The 26,881-nt window shown below is 31.9% G+C and overlaps 1 protein-coding gene across 1 annotated transcript; it reads right to left on the reverse strand.

Moving 5' to 3' along the window:
- Positions 1–1,971: 1,971 nt before the first annotated feature.
- On the reverse strand, positions 1,972–26,670 carry LOC134712903 (uncharacterized). Its single transcript, XM_063574896.1, has 2 exons — positions 24,833–26,670; positions 1,972–4,213 (listed from the first exon to the last, which is right to left on the reverse strand). The coding sequence occupies exons 1-2, from the start codon at positions 24,895–24,897 to the stop codon at positions 3,490–3,492; spliced, it is 789 nt and encodes a 262-aa protein (XP_063430966.1). The 5' UTR covers positions 24,898–26,670; the 3' UTR covers positions 1,972–3,489.
- Positions 26,671–26,881: the final 211 nt, after the last annotated feature.

The raw sequence follows: 26,881 nt of genomic DNA on the forward strand, positions 1-26,881 counted from the left end.
TTTTTTAAGAGGGGAGGCTATTTCAATTAATCTAAATTTTAAATATTTGGCTTCCACTTTAAAATTTATCTAAACGAAGGAAATGTGTGAAACAATTATTTAATTTGAAATAAAAATTTTACAGTTACAAGTTTATATGAAGGGTTTGGTTATTCTGTTTTTTTTTTATAATTTGTCCTTTGTCTATTATTAATTGAAAATTACTTTAGGGATTATGTTATTGAGACAGCAACTAAACAACATAAAAAAACCTGGACCCCAGAGGTCAATATAGTCTCCAACAAAAACAAGTTTCTATACTATAGGTCAAGTACTTAATTGTATGTTTTTGTGGTTTTTTTAAACACAATTTTTTTTAAATAGAGTGAGATTCTATTTACTTAATTTTAATGAAAGGAATTCAGAAACATGCATAAATGTTTAAACCAAAGGTTTCTAATTAAATTTTCAATTCATATTTTAAAGTTTAAAAAGGTACACTTTGGCTCTTGTTTAACAACTTTAAGAAAGACCACTTTAATGGTTAATTTGAAAACTGGAATATCTTTATTAAAAACTGAAAGTTTAAACAGGAATATTTTTTCATTTTCATTTTTATCCAAAAGTATTAGGGTATTTGTGCTCCACAAACTTCAAAGCAACAATAAAATCATCACAACAATGTGAATAAAACATCAACACATAACTTACTTCATTCAATGGACAGCAACTCTTTCCCCATTCCCTATTTTATCTCCCCAAGTTCACCAGCCCATGGATGTAATCTTCACTCTTTTATCTCCCCAAATACACCAGGCCCTGGGATTCCCCTCTCCTTTTATTGCCCAACTTCACCAGAGTCCCTGGGTTTTCCCTCCCCTTTCTTTAAGCCCTAAAATCCCAGGCTAAGGTATTTCCCTTATTCCTCCCTACCTGCCCAAAATATAAAGTCCCAGGTCAATTTTAAATAGATGTTGCTGTATTGGGCTAGGGGTTAACTAAATAGAACAATGAAAGAAAACATCAGCAAGCCAGCATAAGCTTTACATGTTAATTTATATATGCAATGCTAATTATCCTATGCAGGTTTGCAGGTTTATGCAGATTGTGCAGTGTTAGATACATTGTTATACTTGACTTGCCAGTGTTAACTTTGGATATATTATACTTTATATTTTTGTAAAAAAAAAAAAAGTTGAACCCAGCAAGTAATGTAATAATGTTGTACTCAGACACTATAATAATGTAATATCATTCACATCAAGTTGTTGTAAGCCCAAATCTTTTGCTGAATTAGAAATTTTCAACTTATTTAAATGCAAGAAAAAAGATGTTTTAATTATTTTGCTTTATTATTACTTTTAATAGATATTTAGTAAATTTTGTATACTTTAATTTTTCTTTATAGATATTTAGTAAATTTTGTGTACTATTTTCTTTATAGATATTTAGTAAATTTTGTGTACTTTTATCTTTATAGATATTTAGTAAATTTTGTGTACTTTTTTCTTTATAGATATTTAGAAAATTTTGTCGACTTTTTTTCTTTATAAATATTTAGTAAATTTTGTCAACTTTTTTCTTTATAGATATTTAGTAAATTTTGTCAACTTTTTTCTTTACAAATATTAAGTAAATTTAGTTGACTTTATTCTCTATAGATATTTAGTAATAAATTTTGTTGACTTTTTTTCTTAATAGATATTAAGTGAATTCTGTGGACTTTTTTCTTTATAGATATTTTATAAATTTTGTTGACTTTTTTCTTTATAGATATTTAGTAAAATTTAGTCGACTTTTTTCTTTATAGATATTTAGTAAATTTTGTCAACTTTTTTTTTACAGATATTTAGTAAATTTAATCGACTCTATTCTCTATAGATATTTAGTAATAAATTTTGTTGACATTTTTCTTTTAATACATATTTATATATTTAATTTTGTCAACATTTTTCTTTATAGAAATTTAGTTAATTTTGTCGACTAATTTTGAACTATAAACACTAAACATATTGTAAAGATGCCGATCTTTGTTGAAGACTATGTTGACCTAAGGATGCCTTGTTTTTGTTGTTTGTTAAGTACCCCTCATTGATGTATACCAAATATATTCTTTAATTTATCAGAAGCTGCCAAATTAAGATACAGAAACCTTATTTAATATTTTATTAAATATTAAAAGAGTGGTCAAGGTCAAAATGAACAAATGCAAAATTTTAAGGATGTTTAATAGGAAATAAGTGATATTTTTATTTTTTGTTTTACTTCTGATCTGTTACTTTTTATAAATGATCACCAGAAGTGGTAATTTTATCCTTTCAACCAGAAGTGAAAATTGCTGAAAAAAAATTCCCTTTATTTAAACTATGAAATTTATGTAGGGGACTTTAATGTTCATTTTCTTTCTAAAGGGTGGTGACAATTTAAATGTTTTAACTGAGTCAAAGGAAATATTTTGCATTTTTCATCAAAATTTCAAAAGCGAAATGAAATGTTGCACTGTTATGCTGGATTTTTATGCCTTATACATGGGCATTATGTTTTCTGGTCTAACCCGTTCGTCTGTTTGTTGGTCCATTCGTTTGTTTGTCTGTCACACTTTGGGTTAAAAGTTACTCAGGTATTAGATGCAACTTTAAAATATTTCTATACCCCTGAGTCAACCCTTGGGGAAGGGAGCTATTTTTGTTCTTATTTGTGAAAATAGGTACACATATTTGTAAAGCTGTTTAGCAGGAATATGCTACTTACATGTGCTTGTTGCTTTTAAGCAATTAATCATATCTGTGATCCTGCTAACAGATATAATCATTCTGTAGAAGTAAACATTGACCTTGACCTGCAGTGCATATCTTTGACCTTGCAAATAACCATTCTTACAAATAGTTTGATCTTAACTCTAGTAGACCTCTACCCTATAAAGGAGTATATGACCATTCTATTCTTGGCAATGTTGACCTAAACTTCTAAACCTCTAACCTATGACCAAATGTCAATGAAAATGTTGACCTGAAATGATTGGATATCTATACTGATTGACCTTGACCTGACTGATAATTGTGGTGATCCATTTTGACAGTTTCACATGTGTTGGATAAAAAGAACAGTGGTTACAAAAAGACAGACACACACTCTTTATAAATTTCCAAGTTCTGTAAATTAAACATTAAAAACTTTCATTTAAATTACAACAAAATAATTTCATAAAACTTTAATGATTTAAAAATAGCCAAAATTATAAAAAAAATATTTTGAAGTTTGAAGAAATTGTGTTATTTAGCAAAGAATGAAAATCTTTCAAAAATAAACTGAATGACCATACATGAAAACAAAAAAAATCAAGTTTCAAAAATTAACTTTTCTAAACATTTTTTTTTAAACTAAAACAAAAATTTATACTTTTCCAATCTTTTTTTTCAAACTAAAGCAAAAATTTAAACATTTCCAATTTTACTTTTTTAAAGAAAATATACAAAATGTATATGTATTTACCAAAAATTAACAAAAAAATTAGACAGCTGAGACAGTTTGGTATGAAGTAACAAGGCAGCCTAGCACTCTAGCCACCTGTCTCCACCCAACAAACCTCCCAGCTGCCTCAGGGACAGGAGCAACATCAACCACTGGAGCAGGGATCACCTCCCAGTCCAAAGGAACACCTACATCATTACCTATAACAACATACGGTGTGACTGGAGTGGCTGGAACCTCAACATCTTCAGGACCATACCAGACAGTCTCTTCAGCGTGGTAGGTTGTTGCATCCTCGTCCACTACCTCCTCGAACACAACAGTCTCCTCCTCTGTTGGCAGGAAAGACACAGTCTCCTCCAGGAACCAGTCGGCTGGGTCCTCCACCGTTGTGTCTATACCACACAGCACAGACAGCTCAATGACCTCTTCCTCCTCCAGAGTTGACTCCAGAACCGAGAGCTCCTCGCCAGCTATCTCAACCTCGACTATATCATCCTCGTCATCAGCAATTTGAATAGCTGCTTCAGGAACCATGACAGAGAATAATCGTGCCTGAGGTACAATAACTGCTTCGAAATGTTCAGGTTGATCATTTCTTGGCAGCTCAGGAGACGCAACTGGAACAAGTACTGGTTCTGGCTCCAACCCTAAAAGACGACGAGAGCATCGTGGTGCCTCTAGTCGTGGAGCCACATAGCCGTATGGCATACCAACTCGTCGGAGACGCCTGTTCATCTGGTTGTCCACGTATTTCCTCACACTGAAATATAATATATTGAATATAATACATAATCTGCTTTCCCACTTTTTTTTAACATAACATTCACATGTCAAATTGATTATGAAACAAGGTCATTGAGATACTGTAAATTCAGAAATTATTACATTTTTAAGAAAGTACCAAATCATCCATTTAAAAAAAAAATCACAAATTCTGAATTTACAGTGACAAAGAAAATAAATAGAAATTGTTCACTGTTTCAGAAAATAAGATTTCATAGTTCAAGGAGCAAGTAAGGTAAAGGTCTTTTTTCAAATTTTCGTGCATGTTTAAAAAACAGGCAGAAAAACTAGTTGAGAAATCGTCCTGTTTTCCAACTCATTTTAGACAATTGACCGTTTCTGAATCTAATGCATTCTGGGTAATACTTTCAAAAGTGTACACCAAAGCGTCTTGATTGGTTAAAAACATCCAAACAACTGAAATTTAACCAATGATGTGACGATATTTCACTTTGGTGTACGAACAATTAGACTACCCATAGTTCTTTAGATTCTGAAAAGGCCAATTGAAAACAGAGCCTGAGAGCTCTACATACTAAATATCAAAGTCAGAAAGGTCAATTTGATGTTTAAAGTTCTAGTCTTTTGTCAACATACCAGTTATATTATCTCCTATCTAATATTAACAAGTTTTCATTCAAGTTTGTGGCAAGTCCCAATTTGTCTTACTTATGATGTCATGAAAACACTTGTACCACATGTGGAGCAGGATCTGCTTACCCTTCCGGAGCACCTGAGATCACCCCTAGTTTTTGGTGGGGTTCGTGTTGCTTATTCTTTAGTTTTCTATGTTGTGTCATGTGTACTATTGTTTGTTTGTCTTTTTTTATTTTTTGCCATGGTGTTGTCAGTTTATTTTCCATTTATGAGTTTGACTGTCCCTCTGGTATCTTTCTTCCCTCTTTTGTACATAAATTTTCACAAAAATTGACATATTTCATTAATCTGGTAATTGATTTAGCTATAATTATAAACCATCAAGTGTGATATGATATTTATCCACTCGAGGCAGCTAAATTTTCAATTTAAAATGTGAGGTTCGCCCGAGCATTTTAAACATTTAAAATTTAACTGTCAGGAGTGCACTGGATAAATATCATTTGTTTGGAAAGAATATTCATGTTATTTTTTGCATTTTTATGTTTTTTTGCTAACACAATTATTCATTTTTATTTTAGTACACAGCTGTATCCTGCATTTGTTTGGAAAGAATATTCATGTTAATTCTATTTCCAGTTTTGACCACAGGCCAAAACCTTCCAACCCACCTACATCTTAAAAAATCTTTAATCCTGTGATGTTCATTGTTTTTACTTCATAATATTACAGTCTTAATCAGGCTATTCTACAAAACTGTTTCATATTTTATCATCTTGGACTTTCAGAGATATAACACTTCAGCATAGGATTTTGTTGTCTTTGAAGGTCATATGTAAAAAGAGACCTATTACCGGTGAATTACGTTTGCGCGCATTACCATAACATTTGCGTGCAAAAATCATTACGTTTGCCCGCAGCTTTTGATTACAATTGCACGCATTTTTTGACAGGTAAACTCGGGTAAAATACAGGTAATAATAATTATTTATTTATAATTTGTTCAATTTTTTACAAGTATAAGTACTCATTCCGTTAGTCTTAGTGCCCTGCTCACCAACGATGAGATGGAAGTGGGATTTCGAGCAAGATAAGTCTGTTTTATTATGCACAAGCACTAAATCCTAGAAACATGTACATATAAAAATGTTAAAATGATGAAACATAGCTTATCTTAAAGGTAAAAGTATTGATAAATTCATTAAACTTTACATGTCTGTACGTGCAGAAACTCCATGTATATGCCTTCGTGTAACTTTACAGACTAACTTAAATTATTCACTAACGATCACTATTCGTTGAAACACTTTTCTCTTTTAAACATTCGCAATGAAGTTACTGTTACATGTATGCTTTAAGCTATACTTCAGAGTTTATAGTGATCACTTTTAGTATATATAATTAGTTAGAATTCAAGATGAACAATATATAATTTGAATTAAGAAATATTTTCAAAATTAATATTTTATAGTCATATATTTATTATGAAAATAAAAAAATATAAAGTGAATTATAATTTAGGTGAATTTTTATTTATATTTTTACCAGAGTTTACCTGTAAAATGAATGCGCGCAAACATAAAACATTTTAATCCCCAAATGCGGGCAAACGTAGTGCGCCCCCTATTACATGTATTAATAGTCCAGCTATCTTTATTCTAAGGTTTTAATATTTGTATTAATGGCAATCATACCATTTATTTCTAGATAATATAAAAAAAATGGCTGGAAAAACATTCAGGAACCTTTATGTAAGCATTCTTTAACATTTCCAATTCTGATCATACAGCTGTTTATGAGGCAAACATTTTAAAGGGGAACCACATGATAAACACACTGTTTTATCCACACAATTACTCATCAGAGGCAATCTAATCAAAACATTTGGAGAACCAAACAAGGAAGTTTAACTGCTAACTTTAAAATTCTAATATATTAATGTAGCTGTGGATTTATTTATTTTAGTGGGTATCAATTTTCATGTATTAAGGAAAACTTGCTTTTTCATGGATATTTGATTTCTTGGTTTTTCCTGAGTCTTTTCAGGCAAACCCTATAGAAAATTTGTAATTTGTTGAACATTTGAATGTGTGGTACAATGGTAGCTACAAAACCACAAAAACTTGTATCCAACAAATAATACTGAATCCACAGTATACACAATATTTACTTAGGGAGCTACCATTTGATTTTTATCGGGGGGGGGGGGGCTAGGATGAAAAATTTTGTCCTTTTTTTTTTTAGTTGTAATCTCTGTCCTGCCTTTTTATTTTTCACTCTATCCGGTCCTGCTTTGTTTTAAAAGTTTATCCTGACTTTTTTTACATAAATTGTCGTCCTGACTTTTTTTTTTGCAAGTGTCTCATCCTGCCTTTTTTTTTACTCAAAACTCCTGTCCTGCCTATTTTTTTTTAATTTCATCCTAGCCCCACCATAAAAATCAAATGGTAGCTGCCTTATAATTGACAGAAAAAGAAGGGGAGTCTCTTACTATACATGAAATTTGTAAGTTTAATGGTAATTCTAAAACTTGAAATAAAGGTTTTAACTGTCAAAAAAATAAGTGTCGATTTTAAGAAAAATCCTTTTAAAATCAAGGGGAGATAATTGTATTAAAATTTACAGGACAAATTGAATTCTTGAAAAAAAGTAAGGCATGTGACCCCTATCGTCTTTTTATTTGTTATTTTTCTGTGCAATTTATAAAAATGAAATACTCTCATTGAATCATTACCAATTCTATTGTTTAATATTTCCTCTATAAGGGAATAAAATGCTTCGCTGAGAACAACTAGGTATACACCTGCAGAGGTCCAACCCTGAACAGTTGGGGCAAAAATGGAAATAATATTCAAGCTTGATACAGGTCTAAATTTAGATTGTAATTAAATATTTGACATGTTATAGGGTTTTGAATAAATGCAGTCAAAGAACTTGAAATTGGTTATAATGAATTGAATTCAAAGATTTCTTGCTGTTGTGTAATACACTGTGCTGTTTTTGAGTTAATGTCCATATGTTGATGAAGGATGGACAGACGGACGGACAATGGTATACCATAATACGTCCTGTAAATGGGCTTATAAAAATTAAGTTTCCCCTATATAAAAAAAATAGTTGATTTTTTTAATTTCATTTAATGTATCTTGGGGAACAGGTCTATCTTCAGCATATCAATAAAAAAAAATAACGGGTGAACAACAATGAAACAGCAACACTACAAAACAAATAACTTAACCTCTGGAGGTCAACAGTTGTTGATTTCAAAACAGATAAGTATCTTTAATTTACATGTTATTTTTTCTGCTTATACATGTACAAAGGCATTGTAACACAAAACTTCTACATATGCCTCAGTAAAGTCCCCTTAAGCTTGTACCCAAGACCTTGACTAAAACTAATTTGGCTTGTTAAATGTTCACAATGTAAACTTTGACCCTTTGAAAAAAATATAAATAGAGTTGTGTTATAAGCATGCTCATGTTATGCCCCTAGCATACGTCAATAGATATAAACATCTCACCAAATTTTCATTAAAGTTGATGGAATCATTTTTGAGTGATTGTCCGAAAACTGGAAAATCTCCCTTTTTTTGAGGATAAAACTTCATAACATGGAAATGAAAAATCTAAAATTTATAAAAATCGAATGTTCAATGTTTCTGACAGAAAAACTAAGTCCATTTATAAGTAAAATGCGCAAAAAATAATGAGATCCTTACGAAGATATCTTTTAATTCATGAGGTCCTTTGTAATACAGAAGTACAGTTTGGGGCGTTTCCGTTTATGCATGCTTCGGCAAACTTTACAGGTTGCAAGAGAGAAACATATATTGATACAGAGGAATTAAATAATGATACAAATTAATAAACTAACCTTTTGCTTGACCCAGTATTTCTATCTTTCATTAAGAACTAGAGGCTCTCAAGAGCCTGTGTCGCTTACCTTGGTCTATGTGCATATTAAACAATGGACACAGATAAATTCATGACAAAATTGTGTTTTGGTGATCATGATGTGTTTGTAGATCTTACTTTACTGGACATTCTTCCTGCTACAATTATCTCTATCTATAATGAACTTGGCCCAGTAATTACTGTGGAAAATATATTCAAAATTTACAAAAATTTATGAAAATTGTTAAAAAATGACTATAAAGGGCAATAACTCTTTAAGGGGTAAACTGATAATTTTGGTCCATGTTGCTTTATTTGTAGATCTTACTTTGCTGAACATTATTACTGTTTACAGTTTATATCGATCTATTATAATATTCAAGATAATAACCAAAAACTGCAAAATTTCCTTGAAATTACTAATTCAGGGGCAGTAACCCAACAACAGGTTGTCTGTTTTGTTTGAAAATTTCAGGGAAGATAGATCTTGACCTGATAAACAATTATCCGCCGTCAGATTTGCTTTTTATGCTTTGGTTTTAGAGATATGAGCTAAAATGTACATTTCGCCCCTATGTACTCTTTTTAGCAATGGCAGCCATTTTGGTTGGTTGGCAGGGTCACACCACACATTTTCAAAGCTAGATACCCGAATGATGATTGTGCCTAAGTTTGGTTAAATTTAGCCCCGTAGTTTTAGGAGAAGGTTTTATATAAGAATACTAAAATTTTAGAAAAATGGTTAAAAATTTACTATAAAGGGCAATAACTCCTTAATGGGTCAACTGACAATTTTGGTCATGCCGACTTATTTGTAGATCTTACTTTGCTGAACATTATTGCTGTTTACAGTTTATCTCTATCTATAATAATATTCAAGATAATAAGTAAAAACTACAAAATTTCCTTAAAATTACTAATTCAGGGGCAGCAACCCACACAACCTGTTGTCCGATTTGTCTGAAAATTTCAGGGCAGATAGATCTTGACCTGATAAACAATTTTGTTTCTTTTCAGATTTGCTCTAAATGCTTTGGTTTTTGAGTTATAAGCCAAAAACTGCATTTGACCCCTATGTTCTATTTTTAGCCATGGAGGCCATCTTGGTTGGTTGGCCAGGTCACCGGACACATTTTGCAAAATAGATACCCCAATTATGATTGTGGCCAAGTTTGGTTTAATTTGGCCCTGTAGTTTCAGGAGAAGATTTTTGTAAAATTTAACGACGGACGGAAAGTGATGGGAAAAGCTCACTTGGCCCTTCGGGCCAGGTGAGCTAAAAATCTAACCTGGTCTGTTTCCTTGGCCGTGCAATGATGAAATAACCAACCCAATCATGGGTAGGGCACTTTCACCTTCTTTGTGAGAAGTGAGTTAGGGATGTTATGGAACTGTGATCAAAGAAATTGTTTATAAAAACCACAACTACAATGTAGCAATTGTTTTACTTTAACTGCCAAAAGCCTATGATATTTGTCATTAAACGTAGTACCGCGTTTGACACCTTTCTTTGAAGTATAATATATTTAAGAACTGATAAATAAAGTTACCGTAGGTCAGTTTATAAGTTATCACGTTGTAATTAAAACAGATGCAATGGGACGCCATCAATTTTCGTTGTCTGTTCAGATACTTTATTGAGCTAAGGACAACCCATGTTTTGCAAATCTTAGGGAGGGGGCACACGTCTGCCATGCCCCAGCCTAAATCCGCATTTGACTTGACACTTCTGTTTTGTACATTTCACGAGCAGGAGATTTTTAATTTACTGGTAGTCAAATACAAACTTATAACCCCATCAAAGTATCGTATTATACATAAATTTCAAGAAAATCAACCAAAAACTAACCAAAAAGAGACTCAATTTTGCGGAGTTATCTCACCTTCCAATTTTAATTTCCATATGAAATTAAAAGTGCTGATTTTGAGTTTTCTTCAAGTTAGATTTGATGGGACTATTCTCAGTGTATTATAAAGGGTAAAATGCTATAGGACATTTTCTGTTGCAATTAGTTTGAGGTTAAATCTTAGTTTGACTGGACTATTAATCCATACAATGGCTTCCAGTTTGATGTGTAAAAATTAGCTGGCAAAATAAGGCATACCTGTCAACTGACCTATATCCTGCGGATGTGACCCAAGATTTTTACAATTCTGAGGGATCACCCAGGATTTCAGAAAATGACCCTGCATTTCGTAGCCTTGAAATTGATTTCATGAGTGATTTTCCTTTAAAATACCGCCAATTCGTAGTTCTTCCATGAAAAGGTAGTTCAGCTAGCTTAGTCCGAGATTACTCTGATGTCCAACGGCTGTTTTGCCAGACAAGCTGGGGCAGTGGGACATCCCAGAGTCCTGATAAAGGTCCTATCCCCCCTCTGATAAGGAGATAATTTTGACGAAGTTGAATACAGACTGTCCATTTATGTACTTACATATTCCTTTTTAGAAGACAAAAGTTGTCACAATTTTATGCAGTTCTTTCTGAGCTTTTTATATTTTTTATATACTTTACATACATGGGTCATAAAGTTTTAGAAACTAATTATTGGATTAAGTCAATATTTCTGTGTAAAATATTTTTCATTCAACATGAATTGACAAGTTATTATTAAGGAAGACAACCCACGAAACATTCACTTTTATATTGGTTCACAAATCATCAAATTAGACTAGTTAAAGCAATATTTTGTTTAAAGGGGAGACAACAAATGAAACTTACAAATTAAGTCCCCTTATTTTCTAGTCCTTTATGTCTGAAATTCCTTTGAATCTTTGAAAACATTTTGTTAAACATTTGTACTTTTATACTGTCAAATTGTAACCTATATTGCTTCTTCAATTAAATATCTACATCATAGAAGAAGTATGATAGTGAAAACATGTCAAAACTTTTTTCTCTCACTCAATACTGCCTACACATTAGTAATAAATGCTTTTTTTTTATGAGGCTGGGTGGATTTGTCGAATAAGTTCAGAAGTCCTAACGGTGGTAAAATAGATTTGTAAATTTTGTCTCTGTTTTGAGGTGTTTTTTTTATTTTTTTTAAAAACACCCAAGAGTGTCTACCTTAATTTAAAAGTGTTGGTTATAACAGTTTTTAGAAATCCAATTCAGTAGAGATTAAACCACAGGACATACAAGTCAAGACTCAAAGTGAACAAAACGAAATATTTTTGGATTAGGTTATCTAAGGTTCTTTTTTTCTGTTATTTAAAAGGTGCTCTTTTCTAAGTTTAGCTTATCATATTTAATTAAGAGTGGATTGGGAAACAAGTTGTTGCAACTGATATTAATCCCTTTCCACTTTGCAGATGCGAGTGCTTTCGTGTGGTGGCATCCCTTTATTTAAAAAGGGGACAGAATTAAGGACAGTAGCTTGTTAAGGTATTTTTTTAATTTGAAGCAAAATAGAAGGTCAAATAAAAAGTGTGGGCACTGCCAAGATATATTACAAAGTTCACATGATTTTGTTTTTTTATCTCAGTTTTACCAATATATATTAATAAGGAGAAGTGGTATGAATGCTCATTAGATAACTAATCACCAGAGTTTAAATGAAGTGGATATGTAAATCAAGTATAGGCCACCATATGCTTTCTAAAGCTAGACTCACACCACAAATGTTGATTATTCTTTTGTTTATCAAGTTATGACAAAGTTGACAATTTGAAATAGCTTCAATTGACTTTTTGAACCTCAGGTCCCACTTACTTTGGTTGTGGCTACATAGAGTTATCCTCATCTGTCATACTGTTATTCCCCAAATGAACAATTAGACATTTTTTTTATTCTAAATGCTTTCACATATTGATCTGATTTTTAGTATGCAACAGGGCTTCCAAAACGGTCATATATTCCGGTCATTTGTATAATGTCCGGTAAAAGACCGGCTGGGAAAAGCATGAAACGGTCATATACTTTTTAGTTTTCAAGGCTTTTTCGGTCATTTTAATATAATTCACGATCTTTTTGACCCAACATTTTGCCTTTAACAGCCATACATTTCCGGTCATAAAAGTGACATGTTGATTAATTACTATCAAAACAACCCTTACTTCAATACTTTCTAATTTTAATCACGGCTAATTAGTTGTTGGACAGCTGAAAACTACCGGTTCAGGTGACAGGTAAACTAATTTTAGTACCGGACATCGTATAAATTAATCTGTCCATTCACAATTACTTTCGTACATTTCAGCGGTTTGTTTCTAATTGATTTAGTCCAAAAGATCAAATTTATAATAAATTCATTTATTAACTTGATTTCTTGAAACATTTAAAAAGGTTTTACATGAAAAAATCGTCAGAACTACGTTGTATGAACAAGAACACGTGTGCGCATGTGCAGAGGTGGGAAATTCAATTATGCATCCTACATTTCTTCAAAATTCTAAAACTATCATTAATACCTGTACCTAATGTTCATTTCAAGTATTTTGTTGAAGAAATAACGTGGAAAGAGCTTCTTTGCTCAGTCGTGCTATGTAAACGTACACGGATTTTACGTATCCGTTTTGTGGTCCATGTTTTACCATTGTCAAGTCTATGGAAAGCCAACGGGGTCAAAATTCTTAATTCGTAACTTGTAACTGTGTAATTTCTAACTTTGTTAATTCTTAAATTGTTAATTTGTAACTTGTTACTGTGAAATTCATAATGCTTAATTCGTAAGTTGTTAATTTGTAACTTGCACCTTTGTAGTTTCATCATTCGTAATCGGTAAATTGTCAGTTTGTTACCTGTGCATCATCAACAGTTATTATATCTTCATTTTATTTTTATGTATCTTTTTATCAATCTTTTTATTCAAGCTTACTTATGAATTAGAGTTATCTCTCTTTACACCAAAAATGTCAATAATTGACTTCTTAATGCACCTTTAAAGTAAATTGTTAACTTTTTGTTTTTGTTTTTGTTTTGTTTTGTTTCTTATACTATTATAAAAAGGTACCTAGACCATAGGACATTCATTAAGGTATTTAATATCTTCATTTAGATCCTTTACATATAACCAAACCAACATCTAAACACATGCAATCATGCCTTAAAAAATCCAATTTATTACAAAACTTCCCAACATCTTAACCATCATTGATTCTTTAACAATGACCACGAATAACCTGAAAATTGGTTTATGGAATATCCAGGGCTTAAATCAAGACAAAATTAAGGACCCTGCTTTTTTGAATATTATATCTAATATGCATCTATTTAGTTTAATTGAAACATGGAGTGACAGTGGAACTACTTTGAATATACCAGATTATGCACTTATTTGCAACAGTAGTCGATCTAAACATAAAAAAGCAAGACGTAATTCTGGTGGAATTGCAATATATGCCAAACTTTCTTTGATCAAAGGTTTGACTAAGCTTCCTAATGAACATAGTGATATCCAGTGGGTAAAGCTAAACCATAAGTTTTTTAATCTTCCAAAAGATATATATCTTGCTTTTATCTATTTTTCCCCAGAAAATTCTTCTGGGCAACCAAAAGATATTGAAGAAATGTATTCAAAATTACTCTGTAATATAGAAAACTATAGTCAATATGGTGAAGTATTGATTCAAGGCGATTTTAATGCCTACACTAGCACAACACCAGACTTTGTATACTCTGATGAATCTATTTATCCTCATGCTGAGGATGATAGCTATATATATGATATAGGTACACCAAGAAATAATCTTGATCATAAAAGGCCAAATAAGAGTGGCAAATTATTAATCGAGCTCTGTAAAGAAGCTGGGCTACGAATTTTGAATGGTAGAACAATTGGCGATCTACTTGGTAAATATACTTGTATAAAATATAATGGTTCTAGTGTTGTTGACTATGCAGTTGCATCTGCAAATTTATTACATGTTTATGCCATAAATAGTTTTACTGTACATGACTTTACAACATTATCAGATCATTGTGCAATAAGCTGTAGCTTGTTAACATCTTTTTATGACAATACTAAAACCCAACAAACTTATTTAAAACCACTCCCAGGTAAATTTTTATGGGATTCAGAAGCTATAAATCGTTACTCTACACTAATACAGGATAAAAATACTAGTACCAAACTCGGAAAATTTCTCAGTAGAAAATACTTAAATTGTAATGAGGCTGTTAATGACTTAAACACAATTCTTCAAGAAACAGCTTTGGCTTCGGCCAAATTTATCAAAGGGCGCCTTAAAAAGCAAACAAATAAACCAAAAAGAAAACCCTGGTTTTCAGGTTCATGTGATGACTTATATAAAACTGTTAAGCACTATGCCTTTCTTATAAATAAATTTCCATTTAATGGAGCTTACAGAAAAGAATACTACTCTTATCGCTCAAAATTGAGGCGAAAATGTAAACAAGAAGAAAAATTATACAAGAATAAAATATGTTCAGATCTGTCCAATAATATCAAAAGTGACCCAAAATCCTTCTGGGACTTACTTAATAAATTGAAACGAGCATCAGAAAATAATACTACTGAAAAACTAGACGAGCAAACATTCTATAACTTCTTCAAAAATTTAAATTCTTGTGAAGCTCAACCAAAGGACAATAAATTTCACCAAACTATCCTTAAAAAATTAGATGAGCTTATAACTGCACTAAAAAACAATAATATAAATATGTCCTATAACCAACCAATAACATCAGATGAAATAATCAAAGCCTCTAAAACCTTAAAAAATGGCAAATCCAGTGCAAAGGACTTGATTTCAAATGAAATGATTAAATATGGTTTACCTGTACTAGTTGACCCTTTAACTAAATTATTTAACCTAATCTTCAAAGAAGGAACATTTCCTAAGATATGGAATGAAAGTTTCATTTCATTAATACACAAAAAGGGCAATAAGCTAGACCCTTCAAATTACAGAGGTATTTCTATAACCTCCAATCTTGGAAAATTATTCAATAAAATTATATATATGAGAATTACAAAATTCATGAATGAACACAACATTATTAATGAAAACCAAATTGGATTTAAAGAAAAATCCCGTACCTCAGATCACATATTCACCTTGAAATCTATTATAGAACAAAAGAAAAATAAGAAACAGAAGGTGTTTGCTGCCTTTGTTGATCTCAGAAAGGCCTTTGACACAGTTTGGAGAAATGGATTATTTTATATCCTTTTAGAACTTAAATTACCCTGTAAACTTTTTAATATAATTCATTCTATGTATGACGATACTACATGTAGAATTAAATTCCAAAATGGTCTCAGTGAAGAATTTATCTCCAACCGTGGCGTTAAACAGGGAGATGTTCTCAGTCCTTTATTATTTAATCTTTACATAAATAATTTGGTAAAAAGTCTCCAAGATGCTAATACAGATCCCATTGTAATTGGAGATACAACAATAAATTCCCTTTTATTTGCAGATGATATAGTTTTATTATCAAATTCTGAAAAGGGACTACAAACAGCTTTAAATGTTCTTAGTGATTTTTGTAAATGCTGGAAACTAGAAGTCAACATAAACAAATCAAAAGTCATTATATTTAACTCAAATGGAAAAACCCATAATAATTTTTTTAAATATAATAATGAATTCCTGGAAACTGTCAAATCATACTGCTACCTTGGCATGACACTGCAGCACACAGGAAATCTAAATCTGTGCAGCTCATTGCTTGTTGAAAAGGGTAGAAAAGCACTTTTTAAAATAAAAAAAACAATTGGACTTAATAACCAATGCAAGCTATTAGAAAAATTATTTGACTCCCTAGTTGTGCCTATTGCTCTATACGGTAGTGAAGTATGGGGAATAGGCAAACAGCACAGGGATTCAGATCCCTTTGAACACTTGCAGTATAAATTCATTAAAGAAATTCTAGGAATACATTGTAAAGCATCAAATGCTGCATGTTTAGCCGAGCTAAATAGATTGCCTTTATATACCAAAATAGAATTTTCAGCAATAAAATATTGGCTTCATATACTTGAATCAAATAATTCACTTGCCCAAAAAATTTATAAAGCAACTGAAAAAAATAACTCTTGGATAATAAATATGAAAAATCTCATTTCAAGACTTGGATTTCATTTTATTAATCTAAATCCTATTGATATTAAGATGTATTTAAAACCCATTCAAGAAAGAATTAATGATATAGCCTTCCAAAAGCAAGAAACTGACATCAATCAAAATAAAAAATTGAATTTTTTTAATATACTTTATAAACCAAATAAAAGACCATCGTATGTTGATCAATGCAAATCCAAAAGTGATAGATCAACATTATGTAAATTGAGGTTAAGTGCTCATACTTTATCTATTGAAAGAGGGCGATATCTAAAAATACCAAAGCAGAGTAGGGTATGTCTTTGCTGCAACAATGGAGACATTGAAGATGAACTTCACTTTCTTTTAAAATGTTCCTCCTATAAATATGTGAGAGATAACCTTATTAAAAAATTAAATAATGTTCTATTGAACAACAAATTTCCTTCCTTATCATATAACTTGCTTATATCAATTCTAAATAGTAATTCCCAAACAATATTAAAAATTGTTGTCAACTATTTGAATGAATGCTTGTTGGTGAGAAACTCATTATTAAAAGGTACTTGATTTCTGTAATAATGTATATGCTTCTCATTTATTTTTTTATATATTTCTCTCATAATAATATCCACTGTCACTCCTTCATTGTATATATTTTATTGTAGTTAGTCTTTAATTTGTTGCCATAACCATTTATTGTCAATGTGTTAGTGCTAATAAAGTTATCTTATCTTATCTTAGTTACTTGTAACTGTGCAATTCATAATGCTTCATTCGTAAATTGTCGATTTGTAACTTGTATCTTTGTATCAAAATTCAACATTCTTCATTTTTTAATTGTCAATTTGTAACTTGTAGATTTTAAAATTCTTTATTGGTAAATTGTCTTTTTGTATATTGATGTTTTGTAACTTGTCGATTCGTGAATTGTGGATGTGTGAAAAGTCGAAGTGTTAAATGTCCTCGAAGTTGTATTATGCTAACGATCATTATGACGACAGATGGCGCTCGACTCCTTCTTCTGTGTATAATCCTCCTGTAAGTCGGAGTACCACCATGTGGAATATATGTAACAAAATATTTGTTCCGGCGTGACATTTGTTCCGCTGGAACAAATTTCATAGAAAATATGTTCCACCGGAACTTATAACACAGAAAATATGTTCCAGCACTATAAAATTTGTTCCGGAACTAATTTTGTAACCTAGCATGAAATAAGTTCCGGAACAAGTATCACAGCACCATGAGTTTTGTTCCAATATTAAAATTAAAAAAAATAAGTGAAATAAGTTCCTGTGATACTAGATGACTAGTCTTGAACGAAGGTTTTTTATAGAAATCAATGAAAATGTTCTGCTCTAACCTATTTCACAGAAAATAAGTACTGTGCTTGCATGGGGTACATTTGTAATTGAAGGCATGACTGTAGGATGAAGATGAGAAATAAAAGGGATGATCATATACCATAATTTATATCAATGTTTTATCGGTTATGTGGTATTGGACCTCCTTATTTCCTGTTGATCTATAATGGGTGTTCTAATCAAACATGTTCTGACCTATGGTCATTGCACAGTTTTAAAAGAGTGTGTCTTTTGTTTCTTTATATCTTCTAATATAATTGCTCAGTCACTCTGTCCTTTTCAAAAAAAGTACAAATGTTCATCTTTAACTATAATACTTTTTTGTCGGAATGACTTTTAATATTATTTCTTATTCTTCTCTTTCCTGATTCAGAAGTGTCTTATTAGTATTATCAATTGAGTATGTTATTAAACTTTGGTTTTACTCCACATGATCCAAATTGGATGTTTACACATTTTTTATTTATCCCATTATCAATATAATACATGTTTTTTATAATGACTTTAAACTCACTGATGACAAGTGCTCAATATATATATAAGATAACTTGTTTAACCAGTGGAACATATTTCACAGACATGGAACTTATTTCACCAGGTGAGGAACAAATCTCATAAATCCAGAACTTTTTTCACCAGGTAAGGAACAAATCTCACAAACATGGAACTTATTTCATAAGGTAAGGAACAAATGTCACCAACCAAGAACTTATTTCACCAGGTAAAGTGTGGAACTTATTTCATAGAGATGGAACAAATAATATAGAAATTGTCTGTAAAAAAAGTTCTCCCAGAACATATTTCCTGTGAAATTAGTTCCACTGGAACTTTTTTCACAGGAACAAATTTTGGCTCACAATTATACCTAAATAATTTTAATCCATTAATTACAGCAAATGCGTCTAAAAAAGCAAAACAAAAATTGCATGTTTACAGGATCATAGTTTTATTTTGTTTACTGACGTGGAATTTCGTTCGAGATCGGAAACTATATAAAAAAACATCCCGACTAGCTCATTGATTGATCTTTCCTAATTACGGGGTTAATGAAATAGTCATTGGTCAGTGGAATATTACGACTGGATTATTCAGGTATATACAATAAGGAGATGATGTGGTAATAAACCGTATGCTTGCCAATGAGACAACTATCCACTAACGCGCAGTACAAATAAAGTCGATGTAAGCAACTATAGGCAACATACGGCCTTCATCAATGACAAATACTAATACCATATAGTCGACTTTAAAAGGCTACATCATTACTGGAAAATCCAGTTACTAGTAATAAACGATTTCTATTAATAATGAAATGCTATAATCGGACCATTTTGTTGTGACAGGCAAGCGGGCTGACATATATATTCTATTCTGTAGTTGTCAGTTATATTGTCGGGTTGTTGTCTCTTTGACACATTCCCCATTTCCATTCTCAATTTTATGTATTAATATATATGCCTACTGATTTTTTCTGGTCAAGAAGCTTAAAAATTTCCGCTACCAGATTTCCTACAATAAAAATGTACAACCCAAATGACCAAAATATTAACGAGTTCCTCGATCTCAAAAGCTGCGTAATGCCCTGTACTCCCGATATGAACCCCTGGTGCCACACCTCCTTATAGCCCGGCAACCTTACTAAATATAACATGTTTTCAATCGTTTATTAACTGAAATGATTCACGATGTTAATCAATATATCTATTATTTTTTTTTTTAATTTGCATGTCAAATAAAAAATCAAAAATCATTTGCAATGAATTTGTAACAATATAATTCTAATATCCTATTGACAAACCAGGTTGTATTCCTCCTGGCTCTTCTGTCGAGCAGTCAGCCAGGATCCCAGGCTATCATTTTACTATAAAAAATACAAAATACATACTCATTTGGCCAATTCCCTGGACCAAATAATGTGCAAATATTTTCGTGGAGAAATAAAATTAAAGAACCTTAGTAAGCGCTCACATGCCCCACGTCCCCACATTGTCACTGGAAAAATAAAATAACTGTTAGAAAACAAAAGTTGTACAAGAAAAGAAAAAAAATCATAATTTCCTGTCGATATGTACATCTACATAGTATGTCCTTATTATCTACAAGGTTTCATGAAATTCTGTGGTGTGGTTTCAGAGGAGTTGCGATGATAAACTGTTGCAGAGGTATATCGAAGCACATACGTTCAAAGGGGCGTAACTTCTAGAAAAAAAATTGAATTGTAATTTCTTGTCTATATGCAAATCTACTTAGTATATCCTTATTATCATGAAATTCTGTTGTGTGGTTTTAGAGGAGTCGCGATGACAAGAAACTAGACCGATGGACTGACGTACGGAAGGACAGGCAGACAGACGGGTCAAAACATTACACCAGTGACCCTCCGCAACTTCGTTGCGTGGGGTATAATTAGTGTAAGCATATAAGAGATAATTGCCTCTTTCATGCAAACGGCGATATGGCAAGATCTTTTCTCTGACAAGTCAGGGGGAGAGGGTGTCAATTTGTTTAAAAGTGCGATATTAGGAAGGGGGTTTGAGATTTCAAAAAAACCCACTGGCCTTCGTTAGTCTTGTATGATTTTTTATTTTTTTCTTGTGTATAATTCGGAGTTCAGTATGACGTCCGGTATCACTGAACTGGTATACATATTTTTTTAGGGGCTAGCTGAAGGACTCCCCTGGATGCGGGAGTTTCTCGTTGCATTGAAGACCCATTGGTGGCCATCGGTTGTTGTCTGCTTTATGGTCGGGTTGATGTCTCTTTGACACATTCCCCATCTCCATTCTCAAATTTCTGTAGGTGACGTGTGTAGTAAAAAATAATGAGACAACTCTCCATCCAAATAACAATTTATAAAAGTCATCCATTATAGGTCAATATACGGCCTTCAACACGGAGCCTTGGCTCACACCGAGCAACAAGCTATAAAGGGCCCCAAAATTACTAGTGTAAAATCTTTCAAACGGGAGAACCAACAGTCTATAAAAAAGAAGATGTGGTATGATGGTCAATGAGACAACTATCCACAAAAGACCAAAATGACACAAACATTAACAATTATAGGTCACCGTACGGCCTTCACAATGAGCAAATGAGTCTAATCTATATAAAAAAAAACAAGAAACGAGAAACACGTATAAATAACATAAACAAACGACAACTACTGAACATCAGATTCCTGATTTATGTTCATTACTCAGGAGCCAAATAAATAAAGACTGTTCCTCCATTAGTTTCTTGTATTAAAACATATTATTAGATAATTATATTCTTTTCTGAAATTTTAATATTGAGATTATAATATTAATGAATGATGTTTGTCAAACCATTTCTGCCATTATACATTGAGTCCAAAATTTACGGGCCTAGGACACTAATAGTATCTTTCCATCACCGTCTTATATTTCATGTTTTAGTCTTGTTTTGACCCGGTTAAATATTAAGTAGAAATTTTTTGCCAAGACGTGACAGTAATATATTAGCGAAGTTTATAAGGAAGCCCGTTCCAGCGACACATCTATATACCTTGATAAAGGAAGTGACACAACTCATTGCAGCTAGGTTTGGTGACCAGTATTTAAAGTAATATGTAAATGCTATTTTTTTTTCCGACGTTGGAAAGTTCCGGGCGGAAAGAACTAACTTGCTGAAAATTTCCGGAGGAACTTATCAACTAGTTACTTTGTTCTTTCCTCTTGTTTAAAAGTTCCACCGGAACAAACTGACTAGTTGAAAAATTCCAACGGAACATATTAACTATTTAGAAAGTACCTTTTTGCCAAATTCGTCAAAACAGGAACTAACAAACTAGCCCAAAAGTTCCAACGGAACTTATCAACCAGTCACAAAGTTCCATTTGGAGAATGGATGCAAAATGAAAGTGAATCATATTATCTTTGAATGTTTTCAAAGGGGAAAAAAGATGCTAGCCACAAAAGTCAAACGGAACTTATCAACTAGTCACAAAGTTCCTCTTTGTCAAATAAGTTTATAAAAGGAACTAGCAAACAAGTCAAAATTACAAACCGAACTTATTAAATTGTCAGACAGCTACATTCAGAGAATTCGCTTAAGAAGGGAAGAACATATCAGCAATGAACTTTTAAAAAACGGAACGCAGAGACTAAAAGACTATAGCCAAAATTGCCTTAAGGAACTTATCAAATAGCTACAAAGTTCCTCCTTCATCGGCGAATTAGCCCGAATTGGAAATAGAAAACTAGCTTTTAAAAAAGTTCAAACGGAACTTATCAACTAGTCACAAAGTTCCGTTTATATAATTGTTGTTACAAGCAATAACACAACTAAAATACCATAACCTGATTTTCATAATTTTTGTTTATACAATGTTGAATCAGAATTTCATTTTCAGATAGTAATTCATAACGGAATTTTTCAACTAGATATAGGAAGATGTGGTGTGAGTGCCAATGAGACAACTCTCCATCCAAATAACAATTTAAAAAGTAAACCATTATAGGTTAAAGTACCTTCAACACGGAGCCTTGATTCACACCGAACAACAAGCTATAAAGGGCCCCAAAATTACTAGTGTAAAACCATTCCAACGGGAAAACCAACGGTCTAATCTATATAAACAAAACGAGAAACACGTATATATTACATAAACAAACGACAACTAATGTACATCAGGTGCAAACATTTGCAGTAGGAAAGTTCCCCATAATTTTGAAATAAAAATATTGAACAATGTTTCAACTAGCTACATTGTTCCGGGACTTTTAAACTAGTTACTTTTTCCGGAACTTTTCAACTGCACTCGGAATAAAGCAACTAGTTGGAAAGTTCCATCGGAACGAAATAACTAGTTGAAAAGTTCCACCGGAACAAAGTGGCTGTTATAAACACACATCATCCGTTTATACGAGGTTACGGCAATATAAAACCGAGTCCCTTTTATACATGCCAAATAAAACAAACAATGTATTTATATTTTTGTTATCTTTTATATGTATGCGCTGTACATACTTGATTAAAACTCGTTTAGTATATATTACATATGGCGGTGCTCCTACTTACAGGAGGTTTCTTCACAGAAGAAGGAGTCGAGCGCCATCTGTCGTCATAATGATCGTTAGCATAATACAACTTCGAGGACATTTAACACTTCGACATTTCACACATCCACAATTCACGAATCGACAAGTTACAAAACATCAATATACAAAAAGACAATTTACCAATAAAGAATTTTAAAATCTACAAGTTACAAATTGACAATTAACAAATGAAGAATGTTGAATTTTGATACAAAGATACAAGTTACAAATCGACAATTTACGAATGAAGCATTATGAATTGCACAGTTACAGAGACATATATTGTATTATATGTCTCTGACAGTTACAAGTAACAAACTGACAATTTACCGATTAAGAATGTTGAAACTACAAAGGTGCAAGTTACAAATTGACAATTTACGAATTAAGCATTATGAATTTCACAGTAACAAGTTACAAATTAACAATTTAAGAATTAACAATTTAGAAATTACACAGTTACAAGTTACAAATTGACAAGTTACGAATTAAGAATTTTGACCCCGTTGGCTTTCCATACAAGTCAACATCCGGTTTTGAAAAATGTGACTTTAAAAACGAAAATAAAGTTCTTGACAACGTCATTATGCACAATTAAAGAGTCTAATGCAGATATGAGCACGCTGATGTGCACACTTTGAATGATGCAATGCCAATTTTAACAGTTTATGTCAGAACATCAAATTCATATCAAAGTTAAGTTTAATATCGTTTTTAATCTAATGTCAATCATTGGGATGGCCATCTGATTACCATAATTGCCTTTTGTGACTTAGTCTTGGGGATTAAAATTCGGATCAGATATAAAATGTCCGGCTGGCTCAGAAAATTTTTGGAAGCCCTGGTATGCGAGCTAGTCTACTACCACAAGTCATAGATCATAAATTTTGCTATAGAAATTACTGATGTCACATTACACATGACAACATTTTATGGACGATCCGGCATCTTAAAAGTGGACATGCTTTGGCAGAAAACAATTATTAGACTGCTTTTGGGCAAAGAAAAAATCTGACAAAGTTGAGTGAAGATATTATGGTAGGACACATTTGGGGAAAAGAAATTGTACATGTTTGGTCTAGATACCATTTTGTGGACACATTGCAGGGAAATAAACAAGTTTGAGACTGTTACATGTATATTATATATGGATAACTTTTTTGTCCAGGAACATGTGAAGCTATTATCTGGCAAAATACAACACTAAACAAAATACAAAGGTCTCCTTTTCTAGTGGAACTTAACCTGAGAATGACCATGGTCCAAACTTACAGTACAGGGTATCCTGTGTTATCTGACAAACTGGGGGACCAGGACAAAAATGTCAGATTAAGTAGTGTGTTGGAATACTCTGGTTTTTTCTGCTAGGATCAGCATAATTTGGACCTTAGGACAATGTGTCAGTTAAAGCAGGATGTATTAATACTCAGGTGTGGGATAAGTCAGATTACACTGTATATAGTATGTGTGTTCCTCTAGGGAGTTTATTTTGAACCCTTGAACTATGTATCAAGAGACCTTACATACAATGTAGCACTCATTTCAGCTTGTCACAATAAATGTAGGATAATCTATTGGTCAGTACCATTTCTTACCTGTTTTACTAATTCATTGAGACATTTTTCTATGTTTCGATGAAAAGAGATTATAATATTATATAACTTACCGTGGAGCAACTGGAGGTAGGCCGTTCCCCTGAATTTCTGTTACTACTCTTGCGTTGATTGCCATGCTGATAGTTTTTCTCTTTATATTCTCTATATGTGGGCTGAAAACAAAAATTGAAACCAATGGTGAAAATTAGTCAACGAAAAAATACAATCTTAAAATTAAATATGAAACAATCCTTAAATGTAACCATGGTAACCACTTATTTATCATTAAGTTTTTACTTTTTTTAAACCAATTTATTGACTGTTCATCCCAACTAAAAAATAATTTTCTAACCCTCCACCACCCTATAAAATTGATAAAAATACGTAATTTTCTCAAAACCCAAAAAGATTAATTAATCTTCCCAACCAAAATTAAATATATGATATTAAAAAAAAAATGTGACAAAAGCATTTAACTGAAAAGAAACAAAAAATAATTTAAATTCAAGGATTGTTAATTAAGATTTGACCACCTGACCACTGCATTCAACCAATCATATGGCAGTCCATCCTGTTTTGTAACACAAAGTACACAGTAAGTTACTGTTACTAACTGAAGGCTTTATGAGGAGAGAAATTCTGTTTACACCAAAAAAATGAAATTTTCTCAGAAAAAAGGATACCAATAAAAATATATCTTCCAATAATTCGATTGACCAAAGTCTAAATATTTACTGAAATGATTGTTAATTAAAATTTAGAAACTATTTTATTACCAATTCAATGATTTCAATGAGCAAATATTATAAGAACTCATTATAAATATTAAAATTCGATGTATAAATTTGAAAATTATCAACTCTCCTATAGGACTATAGGAGATTTAATTTTTACTATTTCTGTTTTTATTTTCAAGCACAAAATAAATAATTCAAATGATAGATTACAGGGGCGGATCCAGAACCTTGATGTCTGGATGGGGCACCATGAAACCAAAATTTTAGATTTTTTAGAGATGTATATACGGTATATGCGTGTGAGTGTTTTGTTTTTTGGTTGTTTTTAGAAGGATCAGATCAGATCATCGTTTCTATATCTTTATATTTCTAGATCTTTTATTGTTTTTATTTATTTCACTTTATACTTTCTTTCTGCCAATAGATCTTTATTATATTTGTCCTCAACATGCATCAAATATTTGCCACTGGACGTCAAACAACATACAATCAATCAATATTTTCTACCATCACTTCTATATTTGTTTGACCTTGCTTCCAGACTTACTTTTTTGTAAAATTTCACTGGTGGAAAGGGGGGGGGGCAATTGTCGATTTCCCATGTAAAATAAGAGGGAGGGAAATCATAAGGACATTCCATTTAAAAAACAAACGTGTATGGTATTATAGAATAATAAATTATTTGATTTATTGATGAATAAATTCACAAAAAGACGGTTTTGAAGAGAGAAAAAACATAAATTCTAAATAAAATGGTATTGTGAGTACTGTATTTTGGAATGAAGAGAAACAAAGTACTATTAAAATATAGATGTATACCAACATTAAACATATAATTTGTACCTATTCTGTAAAGGTACACAGATCAGGAGTTTCACCTGGTAATCGATCTTAATCTGTATTGTATAATTTTAAACCAATAAAAATTAGTACTATTCCAATCAACATGTATATGTATTTTCCATAATTTAAGCTTCCAAAGAGACATTAAAAACACACAAAAGTGTCAATATTTACACACCCATCGATAAGTTGTCATAAATCACGCATGTGGACCCTGGCATTAATTAACGACCAGTTTAAGAAGTCAAATCAAGCTGTGATTCATTTCCGCTCTAGATAAGAAGATTCAGTAGCAATAAAATTATGTTAGAAATTATTTTTTTGGTGACCTGAACTGGGGGGGGGGGGGGGCATGTTTTCCTGTGCCCCCCCCCCCCCCCCCCCCCCCCCCAAATCTCCCAAGTTGTTATTCTTCTTATATACGTTATACAAAAGATTATACACAGAAAAAATAGATATATCAAAAACTGTAAAATAGAGGTATTTTGTTTTGGTATGTATGTAGGATTCAAATCTATAGCAGATTCCTAATCTATTGCA

The sequence above is a fragment of the Mytilus trossulus genome, chromosome 3 (assembly GCF_036588685.1).
Source record: "Mytilus trossulus isolate FHL-02 chromosome 3, PNRI_Mtr1.1.1.hap1, whole genome shotgun sequence".
In the NCBI taxonomy this organism is placed as follows: domain Eukaryota; kingdom Metazoa; phylum Mollusca; class Bivalvia; order Mytilida; family Mytilidae; genus Mytilus; species Mytilus trossulus.